Here is a 16792-nt window from a genome sequence, read left to right on the forward strand (position 1 = left end):
TCAGTACACTGCAATGTCAAAGCCAGGGGGCTGTGATGCAGTTTGTAACTCTTCATCATGAAACGTCTCTCATGTTTTGCAGCGCTGCTCACCAAAAAAAAGGCAGACAGGGAAGGACCTCTCCGAGTCGGCGAATAAACGGTTCCCTTCTGCAAATGACTTCATCACGACCTACCTCAAGTGGAGTAAATTCTGCTGCCATCCAGACAAGCACAGGCAGTTCCTCTGCCAGACGTGCACGTGGACAATCACCAGATGGCGCTGCTGCACCACATTCTAAATCTCACACTGCTGCTAGAGCGAGGGACGCCTCAGCAAACTCCTCTTCAGGTGGGACTCATAGGAGGCTTTGTATAATAACACTGACTGAACCAATATATGTTGTATTAAAGCCCTAGTTCACCCTTCCAGGTTTCTAATTGTTAATAAAGCTGAATAGGGGACTGTGCCATTACTCACATAATTTTTTATGTTTAACCACATGAGGACCGTAGGCTTACACGCCCCTAGTGACTAGGCTATTTTTTCAATTCAGCACTCTGCATCTTTAATAGCTCTCTGCAGAGCCATACAAATTAGCACACAAACGAATCGCCTCCCCCCCCCCTTTCTGCCCACCAACAGAGATTTCTGTTGGTGGGCTCTGGTCGCTGCTGCAGGGCTTTTATTTTTATTATTTTTTTTTATTGAAAATTACTTTTATTCTTTTTTTTCCCCTCCCTCCCCCCGCCAGCCAATCACGGCGATGTTCTCTCGTAGGCATCAGCCTATAAGAGGGGATTGCGATCGGAGCCTCCCCAGGGGATAGCCGAGTGACACGGCTGTCCCCAGTACAGCGCTGATGTAGATCGGCAGCGCTGTACAATGTCAACAGACTGTTTCGCCATCTAATAGCGGAAATCGCCGCTGGTAGACTGATGATGGAGCGGATGCGTGGGAACCCCCTGCAAAACCCCACCCCATGATTTGACTCCTTTCTGCTTTACATGGTCTTGGGGCTGCCACCTTTCCGACGCCTATCGGCGTTAGGCGATCACGAAGAGGATGGCGTTACATAGTTATTTTGGTTGAAAAAAGACATACGTCCATCGAGTTCAACCAGTACAAAGTACAACACCAGCCTGCTCCCTCACATATCCCTGTTGATCCAGAGGAAGGCGAAAAAACCCTTACAAGGCATGGTCCAATTAGCCCCAAAAGGGAAAAATTCCTTCCCGACTACAGATGGCAATCAGATAAAATCCCTGGATCAACATCATTAGGCATAACCTAGTAATTGTAGCCATGGATGTCTTTCAACGCAAGGAAAGAATCTAAGCCCCCTTTAAATGCAGGTATAGAGTTTGCCATAACGACTTCCTGTGGCAATGCATTCCACATCTTAATCACTCTTACTGTAAAGAACCCTTTCCTAAATAAATGGCTAAAACGTTTTTCCTCCATGCGCATCTCCTGTCCTCTAGTCCTTTGAGAAGGCCTAGGGACAAAAAGCTCATCCGCCAAGCTATTATATTGCCCTCTGATGTATTTATACATGTTAATTAGATCTCCTCTAAGGCGTCTTTTCTCTAGACTAAATAAACCCAGTTTATCTAACCTTTCTTGGTAAGCGAGACCTTCCATCCCACGTATCAATTTTGTTGCTCGTCTCTGCACCTGCTCTAAAACTGCAATATCTTTTTTGTAATGTGGTGCCCAGAACTGAATTCCATATTCCAGATGTGGCCTTACTAGAGAGTTAAACAGGGGCAATATTATGCTAGCATCTCAAGTTTTTATTTCCCTTTTAATGCATCCCAAAATTTTGTTAGCTTTAGCTGCAGCGGCTTGGCATTGAGTACGATTATTTAACTTGTTGTCGATGAGTACTCTGAAGTCCTTCTCCAAGTTTGATGTCCCCAACTGTATCCCATTTATTTTGTATGGTGCTACACCATTGGTACGACCAAAATGCATGACTTTACATTTTTCAACATTGAATTTCATCTGCCATCTATGTGCCCATATAGCCATCCTATCCAGATCCTGTTGCAATATGACACTATCTTCCTGAGAGTTGATGATTCTGCACAATTTTGTATCATCTGCAAAAATAGCAACATTGCTCACTACTGCATCTACTAGGTCATTAATAAATAAATTGAAGAGCACTGGACCCAGTACAGACCCCTGTGGGACCCCACTGCTAACAGTCTCCCATTTTGAGAACAATCCATTGACCACAACTCTTTGTTTTCTGTCCATTAGCCAGTTCCCTATCCATGCACACAGACTCTTCCCCAGTCCTTGCATCCTCAACTTTTGCACCAGACTTTTGTGGGGAACAGTGTCGAAGGCCTTTGCAAAGTCCAAGTATATCACATCTACAGCATTCCTAATATCCATATTAGCATTCACTACCTCATAAAAGCTGAGCATTTTAGTCAAACAGGACCTGTCTTTAGTAAACCCATGTTGATGCTGAGAAATAAGATTATTTGCTACTATGAAGTCATGTATAGTATCTCTTAGTAACCCCTCAAATAGTTTGCATACAACTGATGTTAAGCTTACAGGTCTATAATTTCCTGGATCTGATTTTTTGCCCTTCTTAAATAATGGGAAAACGTGGGCTATACGCCAATCCACTGGGACTCTGCCAGTTGCAAGAGAGTCACAAAAGATAAGATAAAGGGGTTTAGCTATAACTGAACTTAATTCCCTTAGGACCCGAGGATGCATGCCATCCGGGCCAGGTGCCTTGTCTATTTTTAATTTATTTAGTCTTGCCTTCACTTCTTCCTGCGTTAAGTATTTAATATTACAGTTAGAAGATTGAGACTCTTCTGCCTCTGTAATTTGCAACAGTGCTGTTTCCTTTGTGAAGACAGAAGCAAAGAAAGCATTTAATAACTCTGCCTTACCTTGGTCATCCACCATTGAGTTCCCACCCTCAACCTTTCTTTTTTTTTAGAGTTGATGTACTTGTAAAACTTTTTTGGGTTAGATTTGATATCCCTTGCGATTTGATTTTCAGCTTCCATCTTTGCCAGCCTAATTTCTTTTTTATAATTTTTATTGCACTCCTTATTGCTTAGTGCAGCCTCGGTCCCCTCCTGTTTTAGGACCTTATAGGCGTTCCTTTTCCTCCTCATTTTATCCCTAACCTTTCTATTCATCCATAGAGGCCTTTTTTTTTTATTCCTAGACATTTTGTTTCCATATGGGATATACATACTACAATATTGATTGAGAATAAGTTTAAAAGCTTGCCATTTCCCTTCAGTGTCCTCCCCTTGTAGTACATTATCCCAGTTCACCAAACTTAGTGCCTGCCTAATTTGATTGAACTTAGTGGTCCCGCTGCCCCGTGGCCTATCAGTCACCAGATCAAACGTTATCATGTTGTGATCACTATTTCCCAAATGTTCTTGAACCTGCCCATTTGATACATTATCTGGTCTATTAGAAATGATCAGATCCAGTAACGCATTCCCCCTAGTTGGTTCCGTTACCATTTGAGTCAAGTAATTGTCCTGTAGTGCTGCCAGAAATCTGCTGCTTTTACCAGAATGGGTAGCCTCAATACTCTAGTCAATGTCTGGAAAGTTGAAGTCACCCATAACTATGACCTCATTTTTACTTGCAGCTTTTTCAATCTGCTGTAGTAATCGCAGTTCTGCAGCTTCATTAATAAGAGGTGGTCTGTAGCATACCCCAATAAGCAATTGGCAACTTTTATTTCCACCATGAATATTTACCCAAACGGACTCCACATCTTCGCAATCTTCTTCCATCTCATCGTTGAGGACAGCTGTAAAAGAATTCTTAACAAAGAGACAAACCCCTCCACCTTTTTTCCCTGTTCTATCCCACCTAAACACATTGGCCTCAATTCACTAAGATTTATCAAACACTTTATCAAACGTTTGATAATTTACCTCATGCGTAAAATCTAATTTTGAATTCACTAAAGTGTTAAATATTTATCAAATATTTTATTGATAAAATGTTCAATAAATATATAACATAATATAACACCTTAGTGAATTCAAAATTAGTTTTTACCCATGAGGTAAATTATCAAACGTTTGATAAAGTGTTTGATAAAGCTTAGTGAATTGAGGCCATTGTATCCTTTTAAATTAGCTATCCAGTCATGGCTTTCATCCATCCATGTCTCGGTTACTCCCACAATGTCATAGCCTTTGTCATTCAGAATGAACTCTAGTTCATCTATTTTATTTGCAAGGCTCCGAGCATTGGTTACCATGCACTTTATATTTTTACCACCACATTTACCAATTTTGTTTACATGAAATGGGCTACTTGAAGCTTTACCAACCTCCTTAATCTTTATACTGTCCCCACCCCCCTCTCCACCCCCCATAATGGCTGAATGGAGTAATGGTTAAGGGTTCTGCCTCTGACACAGGAGACCTGGGTTCGAATCTCGGCTCTGCCTGTTCAGTAAGCCAGCACCTATTCAGTAGGAGACCTTTGGCAAGTCTCCCCAACACTGCTACTGCCTATAGAGCGCGCCCTAGTGGCTGCAGCTCTGGCGCTTTGAGTCCGCCAGGAGAAAAGCGCGATATAAGTGTTCTGTGTTTGTTTGTTAATGTTAGGCTCCCACTGTCTTTTTACCTTATCTTGTCTACATATTGAGACTTTATCCTCCCGCCTCCCCCCAGTTGTCCCTATTAATATAAAATATTTACTGGAATGATGAGTCACGTGACCCAGAGGCCTCTTCAGCTCCCCTTTCTGCTGCTGAAAGATTATCTTTGTGCTCAGCACTGCAGCTACTGTAACTCCTTTTATAAGACTCTGCTGTATCTGCAGTGCTGCCTGCAGAGGATTGATCTCTTACCAGCTGAGGGAGGAGTCAAGCAGGGTCTGATCATCTATTCTGAAGCTGGATACACACGTTGCGTTTCCGCGTCGATGCGGCGTTCAATTCGCGTCGATTCGATTATTTCCAACATGTCCGATTCGCAGGTCGATGGATCGTTAGGTCGATTTGCCATACTTTACATGGCATTCGACCTAAAAATAATCTAAATGCGCTCGGAAATGCTCGGAAATAATGAATCGACGCGAATCGAACGCCGCATCGAACGCGGAAACGCAACGTGTGTATCCAGCATGACAAGAAGAGACTGGCTGCTGCCTCATTCCAGCTCTTGAACTCCTCCATTTGTCAGTGGATATGGCATTGAAATGTGTGTAGACAGTTTTCATTCTAGTAAAATGGCACTGACACTTCAGCAGGAAATTAAGCTACAGGACTCACCCAGCCAGGAAATGTGTATATTTTTAGTGCAAAACTTACTGAAATACAATCTGCAAAGCATTCTGCATGGCTTATTTATGCAAATGTACTATAGTATGCAGGGGAGGAACTGCAAATCATGGAGCCCCCACTTTTTACACCCTTTCCCTTGGTGACCCTCACAGCCTAGAGACCCCTCTTTCAAGGGTCATGATCTTCATATCCATAACAAGTGTAGCTACAGAAACACCTGACCTGGAGGGATAGATCCCTGTATCAGAGGGAGGAAGGTTAGTAGTTAGGAGGCCCTAACTTTGCCTCTGAACATGTGCACTAAAAATTGACGTCTAAACAAGCGCTTTAAATTAGGCTTGAACTCTGCATATAGTCCAATCCAAGTTGATGCAGGATTATGCAAATGTAAGCCCCAGTGTACCAACTAGCACACAATAGCAAATCGGATGGAAAGGTCGGCACCACCAAAATGTAACTAAAAGCTCTTTGTTATAGCTCTTAAAGTGGACCTGAACTCAGAACTCCTCTCTGCTCTAAAAGCTACACAACAGCGTAATAACCTTTAAACAAAACAAAAAAAAATCTTTGTTACGGCTGATACAGATCCTAAAATAAATCTGCACAGTTTCTACTTCCTGATTCATGGAAGCAGACATATTGTTTGCAGCTTGTACTTTCAAATGGGATTATCTGCCATAGGCAGTCATGTGACACGAGAGAGATCAAATTACAACCAGTGATTAGACACAAATGAGGGGGAATTGCACAGGCTAAACTCTTTAAATACATACAGGGTTCATTTCTGTTTTGCTTTCTTTGTATCCTGTGCAAGAGTTCAGGTCCACTTAAAATGCTGTCATACAGCCAGCAACAGGATACAAGCACAGAGGCAAAGCAACAGCCCTGCTGTTTTGGGCGTTAACCTATTTTCAAGCTGTGCTGAAGTGCATAAAACCTGACACTGAAAGTGCACTTAAATAGTCATAAAATGGAGGAAAACAGACAATCAAAATAAACCCCTCCTGCCAGACCTGATAGAGAACTAGGAAAAATTAATTTGCACATATAAGTATAAAAAAGCATCATGCATCACATAGGTGCATCCACACTATGGTAACTGGCTGCCAGAGTGTAAAAAGGTCATCCTATACTATAAAGCCCCTGTGTCGCTGCGTCCAGCGGTTTTCCCTGTGTCCCTGTTATTTTCTACTGCACATGTGCGCAGTAACGGACACAGACAGCTGGACGGGACCAGGGAGCGAGGCGGGCGGTTGCGTGCGCGCATGCGCACTGACTGGCGGCGGCAGAAAAACAGACCGAGAGCCCGTTTTTAAACGGGCTTAGATCCACTAGTACCTGTCATAAAATCCATCACCCATGCTGTCAGGAAGCAAACCGGCAGGAGAGGGGCTCTTTGTTCGGCCGTTCTCTTGTGTACTTTTTTCCCCTGCCAGTTTGCTTCCTGACAGCGTGGGATGCCTCTTGGGTTTGGCTTGCAATCGTTAGTGTGGTGGTAGGTTTTGGGCTACAGGCTTTGCTTGGTGCTGTTTGACTACATTGTGGCTCAGCTGTAGAAGTAGAATCAGGAAGGCATATTTGACTCATTGTTCAGAAGATACTTTTGCTTTAACGTGCTGTGAAATGTATTGACCGGCTTATTCCCTAGTCTTTCCAGAGAGTGACACGGACTCCTCTTCATCCTCCTCTACCTCGGGTTCAGCACATTCCTCCCACTCTTCATCTTCTTCTAGCTCTGATGTCCGAGTCAATAATAAGGCTGATGGCAGCTCCAACACAGACAGGGAAAATGGGTCCAGACCAGCTAAAAAGCGACGGAAACACAAGCCAGCTGCTTCAAAGCGCGGTATGTGCATGTGGTGAAGTTTTAAAATGTGCCGTATATGTGTCATGTTCTGTAACTGAAATCTGTATTTCTCTTGCTAGTCATTTGGGTGAAAATATAAGCCTTGCCAATATAGAGCGTGCCGCCAAATAATAGTTGCTTCTCCCCGTTCAGTCAGTAATAGTATGAAATTAATAGACTTGGCCATCCTTAAATTGGGGACACTTTGTGAAATATTGAGGTGTGCCATTTCTTAACTCCATAACAATTTATACAAGATTCATCCGGAAGATAACGGACGTTTGCTTTTACCTGTCACACACTGTATTCTCTTCTGTGTAATTTAACTTGCTTATGTCAGTTTAAAGAGAGCCCGAGGTTGGCTCAAAAAAAAAAAAAGTAGGCTACCTGATCCGCAGGGCTGAGCCGATCAGGTAGCTACAAAAAACGCCGCAATTTGTGCCAGAATGGCCCAGTTCCACTTGTGTGACCCCTGGGTCATGACGCTGCACTGAGAGACTGTGTTGTCTCTCATAGCGTGCAGGGAGCGGCAGGAGGCGTGGCCAGGGGAGAGAGCTGTCCAATGGTAGCTCAGGAAACCCTGTAAGAACGCCCCCTGGCGCGGTGGTTGGGGGGGCACACAGGCATGTCATTAGGCAGAGGACATTCCTCTGTGTCCCATCTGCCCCCCGAAGATCCACCTTGGGTTCTCTTTAATTTATTCTCTCCTTGCATGGATTGTCACATGGCTGCAGAACACCTATCAGGGCTGACCAGCGGTTTGCACAGCATTTGCATTTTGGAAAACGCTTTCTCGTTCACTGGAACTAGACTCTTTTGCCACAATCGTCCAAGTGAATGAGAAAGCATTTTTCAGAACGCGAACACTGCAAAATGCCGGCCAGTGTGCCTCAGCCCTAAATCTTTGTTCAGGAGCGTTAACTTAGAGTACCTAAATTATAAATTACAGTTTGCTTTAAACCTAATAAGTTGTCAAGATATATGAAATCACACATGATAAAGTGTGATTTTCTCACTCCCAGGGTCCATATTCCACATATGGTCTAGAAATCCCCACCACCAGTGTGAAATTGGGCCCGGGCATTGTTTTTTCTTTCTAAACCATATGTGCAAAGGATGCTGGGGGATTTATGTGATAACTCCACTCCTCATGTCCATGTGATCTAATCCAAACAGACAGACATCTGAAATAAGAATTATAGCAGACAGACATAAGACAGGCTGCAGCAGTTTTCCAGTCTCTTCTCTCTCCTACACACTGTGAAAAGAGAAGTAATTTGATCCAGGCAGGCAGAGAGTAGGGGAGGGAGAGCAGGGGAGTTAACCAGGCTGAAGAGGGCACAATGCTTTCAGCTTCAGGAGAAAATAAGGAAGTGCTACTTGCAGATATAGATGTGACTCTGTTCTATCCAATATGATGTACCAGATGTAAACTTTATACGTTCATCTAACTGTACACAGTGCATAGGCTACATCAATGTATGGCCATTCTGGCTGGAGGTGGTCTTTAACGCACCCCAGTTCCTTCAACCCATTGGTGAGGACTGTGATACTACAAGAAAGGGATTGAAAACCTTGTAAAAAGATATAATTGTTTAAAGGAAGTGATTATGTGGAGGAATAATAATAAGTTACAGTGGGCCATATGCAATTCACTTATGCAATTTATGACCCATGGTCCTGACAGTTTGCTGTCTGTGAACCTTGTTGCATTGTGGGAAATAATGTTTTTTTTTTTCTAACTGCCAAGCAAGCAAAATAATATCCTTCTCTGTGCATAGAACTCTCAGTAATGAACATTCTGTACAGATCACATGGCAGAAATAAAGATGTCACAACCAGTGATAAATTTCAGAATGTACATAAGGGAGAGGAAAGGTTTTACAATGGGCAAACAACGCTGACTAAATAATTATACATATATTGCAAAAAATAAGCAATTTTATTCATTGTCATTTTCACCACAGTTCCCATTTAAAGTGTACAAATGGAACACAGAGGCATGTTCCCTGCTCCATGACATGCCTCTGTGTCCTCTGTGCCGCTCTCAGCCCGCCCTGCGCCCGGCTGTGAATCCCTCCCCCCAGGAATCTGACATCTAACTTGTCAGTAGACTAACAGGGGAAGGGGCGTCCCTTGCATGAGAGGCACTCCTGCAAAACACCCTCTCTGGCGTTAGGAACGCCTTTCCTTCAGTTATGGCCCTGGAAACTGTAGAAACCTTGTAAGAATAAAGGTAATATTTGGGCACTCTGCTTACTAAGCTGTTACATGGTATTTTTAATAGTGTTATTATTTGGAGGATATGCATGCAAAGTATGATTCAACAGAAATCCTCCAGAACCTGAATTTAGTCATATTTGGAAGCGACTGATTAACTGGCAGAAGATTTACTAAATGGCAGTTGTTTAAACAAATCACCCTGTCCTAATCTCTGGTTCTTTTGGTTTGGCATTTATATATTTGTCAGTTTTTGATTGTTACTGATATTTAGATCTGTGTCTGGAGTTCATCTGTTCATCTTTGGTCAGAGATGTCTTTGCAAACCCTATAAAGGAATAATTGTATGGGTCCATTGAACATATATATAAATATATATTTATTTTTTTTCTTTTACATTTTAGCATCTCAGGGCAATAACCAAAGGAGAACTACATCCAGCAAGAGGAAAATTTCAAGTTATTCCGATGAATCAGATTCTGAGACACGTTTTCATCGGGGAACAAGGAAGAAGACCCTTCGCAAGAGTGCTGCCATGGCAGCCAGTAAGATCAAGTGTATGAGCGACGTTGAAGGCAGCGGCTCCACCTCAGACAGCGACTGTAGCGCAGGCAAAAACAGCAGGAGGTTGCCCCCAAGGACGGCTGCCGCAAAGGCAAAGAGACGTCTGTTGGATGGTAGCGAAGAGGAGGCCACTCTTAAGAGCGACAGTGAACAAGAATGTCGATCAAGGAGAGTAAAGACTCCACTAAAATCTACAAAGTCATCCAGAGCTCCACAGAAGCTAAAACATGATTCTAGTATCTACAGCTCAGATAACAGTGTAAAATCCCCCTCTCCAAAACACTCAGTGAGTGGTAGTGTGAAGGAAAAGTGCCACGTAAACGGTGACAACCAAAGTACAGATGAGCACTCTGAATCGCCTTGTGCTCCTTCAGCCACCAGTTTCCGTAGGTGTGTTGTGGAATCAGATTCCTCCTCTTCCTCCTCAGAAAGTGATAGTGCAGTATTAAATAAAGCCAGGGGCCTACTCAACAACAGACCACCAAAAGACTGTAGAGTGGTTCTAACCAATGTTTGTCTAGCTGGTGCTAATGAATTCTTACGTAGTCCTTGTCTAGATAGGCCATCTCCCCAGGCAAAATCAAAATCCTTAGATTCAGACTCTGAGTTTGAAACTTTGCCCAGAAAAAGAGTTTTGTCTTCATCAGTATCTCCACCCACTAGAAAAACAGTATTAAGTGACTTTGAGGCCACCTCCGTTTCAGGAGCGGAAAATAGTGCCAAGTTCTCCAATTCTGGAGAGAGCTCTGTTGGTAAAAAGAACGGTGTTTCATGCTCTGATTCAGAGTCCTCACTCTCGGACAATGCAAATGTTTCCAAAAACAGAATGAATGGAAAAAGTTCTTTAAAACCTAGAGAAAACGATAGAAAGAGGAAGCGTACAAAGAACAGCTTAGATGACGACTGGGAAGAAATGGATGCAGGATGTCAGACTAAGATCCGGACAAGAAACCAGGGCAAAAGAACTGTGCGCTACCACGATGAAGCGGAAAATGCAGCTCAGAGTGATGAAAACGTGGACAGGCAGTTTAGAACTACCTCTAGGAGGAGGGCGAACCCCCGAGAAAGGGCCAGGCAGTTTCTACGGTAACTAAGGAGGCGAAAAATGTATTGACTTTTCTAAATGCAAAAATTCAGGGAATATACGTCTATTTTTCTACAGAGAAGATACATTTAATGAATGTGACTAAAAACAGTATGTGTTTGACTTGCACTTATTCTATGAAAGCATTACTAGCACAGATGTCGAAAGGGGCCTCAAGATGGCACAGAAGGGCGTCTGCGTGCAGATATTATTTGTGTTATAAGAAGTTTTACAACCGCAAGCTTAGAGAATTTTGCAGTGAGAGATTGTTACTTAGAGACTCCTTTTTATGACTAGATTGATCAGCCATTGAACTCTAATTTGCACACTTTAAGTTTACAAGTGTTTGAGGGTTTTTTTTTTTCCTTTTTAATTTTTTTTTTGAGTCAAATAAATTAGGTGCAGAGAATTTTAGTATGTTTTTGCTCCATTTCCTTAAAACTTGAACTAAACTTTCTTCCCAAAGTATGTACAGTACTTGTGCCATTAATTTATTTTTAATCACAGCTTCATTTTCCTTCTTCTTTGTCTGTTTTATTTTTTATTTTTTTTGTTTTTTTTTGTTTGTTTTTTTCCAGCGCACAAATGTTGTTTCTTCTGTTTTCAGAATAAAGTCAACCAGAGATGAGGGTGACCTAAGACAGTGGTTAGAAAAGGGACTTAAAGGAAACCTGAGATGAAACTAGTACCAGCATTTATACTTACCTGGAGCTTCCTCCCTCACTGGTTTCCCGCAGTCAGCTGCGCGGCCTTGGTCGCGCTCCCGGCTACAGAAGCGTGATCAGGGGGCATGCGCGGCCGGGACTGCACATGCACAGTGTAGGGCAACTGGGCCAGTCAATGAATTTACCGGGTAGCACTGTGGGAGAGTGGGTCGGTCTGGGGGGACAGCTAGGAAGCCCACGGGCTGCAGGGGCTGGAGAAAGCCCCGGATAAGTATCAATGCTTGTATCTGTGTCATCTCAGGTAGACTTGTAAGTGCAGTAAATAGTTGCACATAAAGTCACTGCCCTGAAACAGACATGCAGCACTGTTTTGGAAGGGTTCAACAAGTTTCTCAAAAAAACATATATTTTTCCAAGTCCCTATAAAGCTAGCTCATAGTGTATTGCAATTGGCAAGGTTTTCCTGACCTCTATCCGTGCTCATAGGCGCTCCTTCCCCATTCATGCCTCCATTTTGTCACAATATCGTAGAGCTGCACCAGTACAGAGGCCAGGCAGTGGTTACATGTGGCGGAGGGCAGACTAGTAGTTAGGTGTGGAGTAGGATCAGGATTGAAACGAACCAATGGACAAGAGAACCTTTCTAGTGTCAGTGGACTAGCAACACTGAGTTAAAAATGTAGCAGAATATGTATAGTAATTCACCAACTTTATAGCAATCCACTAAAGGGTTGTTTTAAACCCAGTTCCAACTTTTTTATTTTATTTTAGTTTTTGAATGGTGTAGAAAGAAGGTTATAGAAGGTGTTTTATTGTTTGTGTCTCCATTGTAGCCATTTCCCCTGCCTTCCAGTACCTGGGACCTCCATGAGAACTGGTACTCTAAGAAGCAGAATATAAGACCAGACAATGAACACTAGTTGGAAGTAATATTTACTTCTCAACAAAAAAAAGTTAGTTTGTCACTTGTGGAGAGATTTCCCCATTTCCAGTTTGAACAGGAAATGATGAAAATTCTCACAGATGGAGATTCAGAGCAGCAATAAAATAAAACTTCTAGGTTTCAACCCTGACTGAGCCACACTATCCAGAAGTAAAATGATTCCCCCCACCCTTCCCCTGGAACTTGGTGGGTCTGTTCATCAATAAAACTGACTTATTCTTCAGAAACACACATGTATATTGTAAAGCTAGCCTTGCCCCTTAGATCTCTGCAAAGTCTAGTGGTTCTAGCTGATGGGAATGGAGGCATACCTGGCCATTTGCTTATGTTGAACAATGCCTTTATTAGCTTGTATAACATATTCAACTCTTAAAGTCTAGCATCCCCCTTCAATCTAGCATCGGGTATTTTCGGTAGCAAAGCAGCAAGACCTTAAAACTCCGTAAACTGGCTTCTGGTCAGTCTAAAGGTGTCCATTAATGGTACAATATTTTCATCAGGTGCGATCTTTTGATGAGATATTTATGATCGAAATGTACAGAAAACAGCGCAGTGTTTGGTGAAAATGGATGTGAATCTATTCTTTGGTCGATTGGAACTGAAAATTCCATCAATCCGAAAGCTGGATTTTACATTTGTATCTAAAGAGAGATAATGCCCTAATCGACCTGATTATGGGAACATTCGATAATTACCTTCCAATTTCTTTCGTAAAAATTGCGTCGAAATATCGCATGTTATGAAAAAATTGTACCGTTAATGGGCACCTTAACAAATGCTTGTTCTTCTATTTGATTCTCCGCACAAACATCTGCTCATCCCTCCAGAACCTTCATTTTCAACAGGAATTTCTGGTCACATGATTCTTTTTGATGGCCATTGTTACATTGCCATAATTAATTTAAAGATAAACCAAGGCATATATAAGTAAAAAAGAAAAAGTAAATACTTTACCTAGGGAGATCCTCCAGAGGCTTCCCACGCGGTGCTCTGGTCCCCACCTCTCGCCTGGACCCTCCTTAACATCGGGGCCATGCACCTCTTCAGGCATGAGCGTAGCCAGGCAGTACCATGGAGCCGCTTGTGTCTGAAGAGGAGTGCAGCCCCACTGTGATTACCGACAAGGCTGAAGTGAGAGCAAATTTCTCCCAGAAGAGGTTTTGTTCCTTTTCCAAGTCTATGCAGAACTAAATAAAAGTTTAATTTGGACTTGGGCAGACACACCAGAGAAGTAACATGATGACAAAACAGATTCCTCCTCTCCTGATGGTGGCAGTAAGTATTCTCAGAAAACTCAGACGTGCTACTACATGCAAACAGAGAACAGGACAGTGTTAAAAACATGAAGCCCACACCTCAGCTCCACAGTCAATGCAGACCCCAGACCCTAGATACAGTGTGTAGCCTCCATTTCATCATCTAGAAAACTAGACTGCTACTATAAGGGCTTGTGCACAAAGGCCCTAAAAGCAGAAATGAATCAAGTACCCATAGTAGATAGATCAGGTTGTATTAAAGAGAGTCTGAAGCCTAAAAAAAACCTATGTTTACTGTTCAGCAATAAGGCCATAGCTGAAACGCCGCATTCCCACGGCAGAGAAATCAATACCACCGAAATCCTGGGGCAAAATTCCACGACTTTCCAGGTTGTGGATTTTGCTGCCCGGGGAGGCAGAGCTTTGCGCTGTAGCTCTGCCTTCAGTCAATCGCCACCTCTCCCCGCCCCTCTCAGTGAAAGAAGACTGAGAGGGGCAGGAGGAGGCGGAGATTGATGTGAGCAGAGGCAGAGCTACTGCACAAAGCTCTGCCTCTTCCAGGAAGAAGCCCTGATTTTTCCCCCAGGGGATTTCGGGGGTATTAATTAATCGTTCTGCCGTGGGAATGCAGCGTTTCAGCTATGGCCTTATTGCTGAATAGGACTGCCCAGTAAAAAGAGGTATTTTTTTAGGCTTCAGACACTCTTTAAGGACTCTTTCAGCAGTCCAAGTACTCTTAAGCTATTCCTCCCCCTTTCCTCCAAATCACATGTCGCTAGTTAGTCCTCCCCCCCCCCCCCCCCCCCCCCCCCCGCTTTCTGACATGCCCGACACAAACCAATTTCCCCTTGTTTCAGTTTCCTCTTCCCTACCCAATATTAATTGATGGCTAAACATGACTAGAACCACAGGAGAGTTCCAGTATCTTCTCTTGCAAGGTGTCCTTCAAAAGGACCCCAGAGATTGAGATTCTTCAAATTTTTACTATGTTGAATCCACTTTTTTCACACTAAATGTTGTTTCTGAATAAGCTTTGATAGACACCTGACCTTGTTTTAAGTCTGCCTCCAATCAGAGTGTACAGAAATCATTTTTTTGGGGGGAACATTATGCTTATTTATCCAGGGAGTCATCCTGTAGTTCCACTTTTTTAATAGTGACCCCCTTTTCACCCTAGACCAGGCATGGGCAAACAGCTGTTGAGGAACTACAAGTCCCACAATGCATTGCAGGAGTCTGACAGCCACAGTCATGACTCATAAAGGCAAATGCATTGTGGGATTTGTAGTTCCTTAACAGCTGGAGGGCCAAGTTTGCCCATGCCTGCCCTAGATGCTACTTTTCCTGGGCAAAGATCACCATCGAGGTGCCTACATCCTGCCTCTTTTGGGACACTGAGCTGTAGGACGTTGGGGAGAGCCACAATGAAGTTTTATTACTGTTTAATATGTCTTCCATTTTCTGATTTCTGATAATAAACAGCGATCTCTGTTTGGTATTTGTAGATGACAAATATATTTTAGTTGGGGTGTTCTGGCCAGTCTTCCCTCTCACCCCCCCCCCCCCCCCCCCCCCCCCCCCCACACACACACACACACACACACACACACACACACACACACACACACACACACACACACACACACACACACACACACACACACACACACACACACACACACACACACACACACACACACACACACACACACACACACACACACACACACACACTGCATTGGAAACAGATTTGGAATGCAAGCAGTGCAATGTGAATCACTACTTTCTAAACAAATTTATCAAGGGCATGTAACCAATATGGTGCAGCTTTTACCCTAGTTTTAAAGGGTGTGGATTCCAACTTGTTTAGTGAGTGGCTCACAATAGAACTCTGTAACCTGATTTAACTTTTTAGTGGCATGTGTACCTGTCTGAGACCAGTTCCATAAGGACATTTTATTACAGGGGACTAGGTAAAGCATACCAGCACTGACGGGGCCAACAAGAAACACACCCCTTCTGATTGTACAATAGAGAGTTGGAGCCTCCTGAAAAGTTCATGCCTGACCCTCATTCCCACCAGAGTTCTTATTAAAGCCGTAAAGGTCAATGATTGATCCGGCAGCAGAAAGTGAGTGAAAATTGCCCCACTGGGGACAAAGATGGGGAGGCCCTTGCTACTTTCCACTCTCTCCAAAGCCTTTTTTTTTTTTTTTTTCCCTGCTTGAATGGGAATCTAATGTTGAGTACACACAATGCGTTTTTTCGGTTGATTTTCCGTCCGATCGATTTCCGATTCGATTTTCCGAGCGACTCTGTTATCTTTTCTTACCTATTTCCATTCACTTCTACGAGAAATCGATCTGAAAAATGATCGAAAATAAGATCGGGCATGTCGGAAATTATCTATCAAACGAACACAAAATTGTATGCTTTAAGGTTCAGTCCAAAATAAACATGGGGCCAGTGAAGTCAGAAGATGCCTGATCCCGGTTTGTTTCAGGTAGTGCATTTATATGTAACTAGTTGGCCTACGCCCATTTAAAAACTGTCTCTAGGTCTCTTCACGCCGCCAGTCAGTGCGCACGCACCTGCCTGTCCGCCCGGCTCCCTGGCCCGTTCTCCTGTCCCAATGGTTGTCTGTACTGCGCACATGCACAGTACAAAAAACCCACGGACACACAGACAGGGACAGGAAGGATGACGCAGGGACAGTTAGGTTTTATTGTATAGGATGAGGCCAGAATAAGCATGACATCCCCAGAACTTGCCCTTTCAGGAATATCAGCAGTAAGAGCTGCCAGATTTTTGTTCTGCCAGGTTCCCTTTTAAACAACCCTGTCATGAGTAACCATACCTGCAGGAAAAGCAGTCTCTGTTATTCTGCTGCAGTGGATACATCGCTGGCATACCTATGAATATGCTACTGG

At 43.2% G+C, this 16792-nt stretch overlaps 1 protein-coding gene and 1 long non-coding RNA gene across 4 annotated transcripts in view; one reads left to right on the plus strand and one right to left on the minus strand.

Annotated features, from left to right (window-relative positions):
- The window catches only part of BRWD1 (bromodomain and WD repeat domain containing 1), a 195674-nt gene extending 184565 nt beyond the window's left edge, over positions 1–11109 (plus strand). For 2 of the 3 annotated variants that reach the window (XM_068270377.1, XM_068270378.1), the window contains exons 38-40: positions 83–330; positions 6933–7130; positions 9755–11109. In XM_068270377.1, the coding sequence (XP_068126478.1) occupies positions 83–330; positions 6933–7130; positions 9755–11004 (1696 nt within the window). In that variant the 3' untranslated portion in view covers positions 11005–11109. The remainder of the gene's footprint in view (positions 1–82; positions 331–6932; positions 7131–9754) is intronic. The other variant, XM_068270379.1, reaches the window with a different exon arrangement.
- LOC137547142 (uncharacterized) overlaps positions 1–16792 on the minus strand; it is a 112369-nt gene that overhangs the window by 54331 nt on the left and 41246 nt on the right. The gene's annotated exons all lie outside the window — the stretch shown is intronic.

This window comes from Hyperolius riggenbachi, chromosome 2 (genome assembly GCF_040937935.1).
Source record: "Hyperolius riggenbachi isolate aHypRig1 chromosome 2, aHypRig1.pri, whole genome shotgun sequence".
NCBI classification, from domain to species: Eukaryota; Metazoa; Chordata; class Amphibia; order Anura; family Hyperoliidae; genus Hyperolius; species Hyperolius riggenbachi.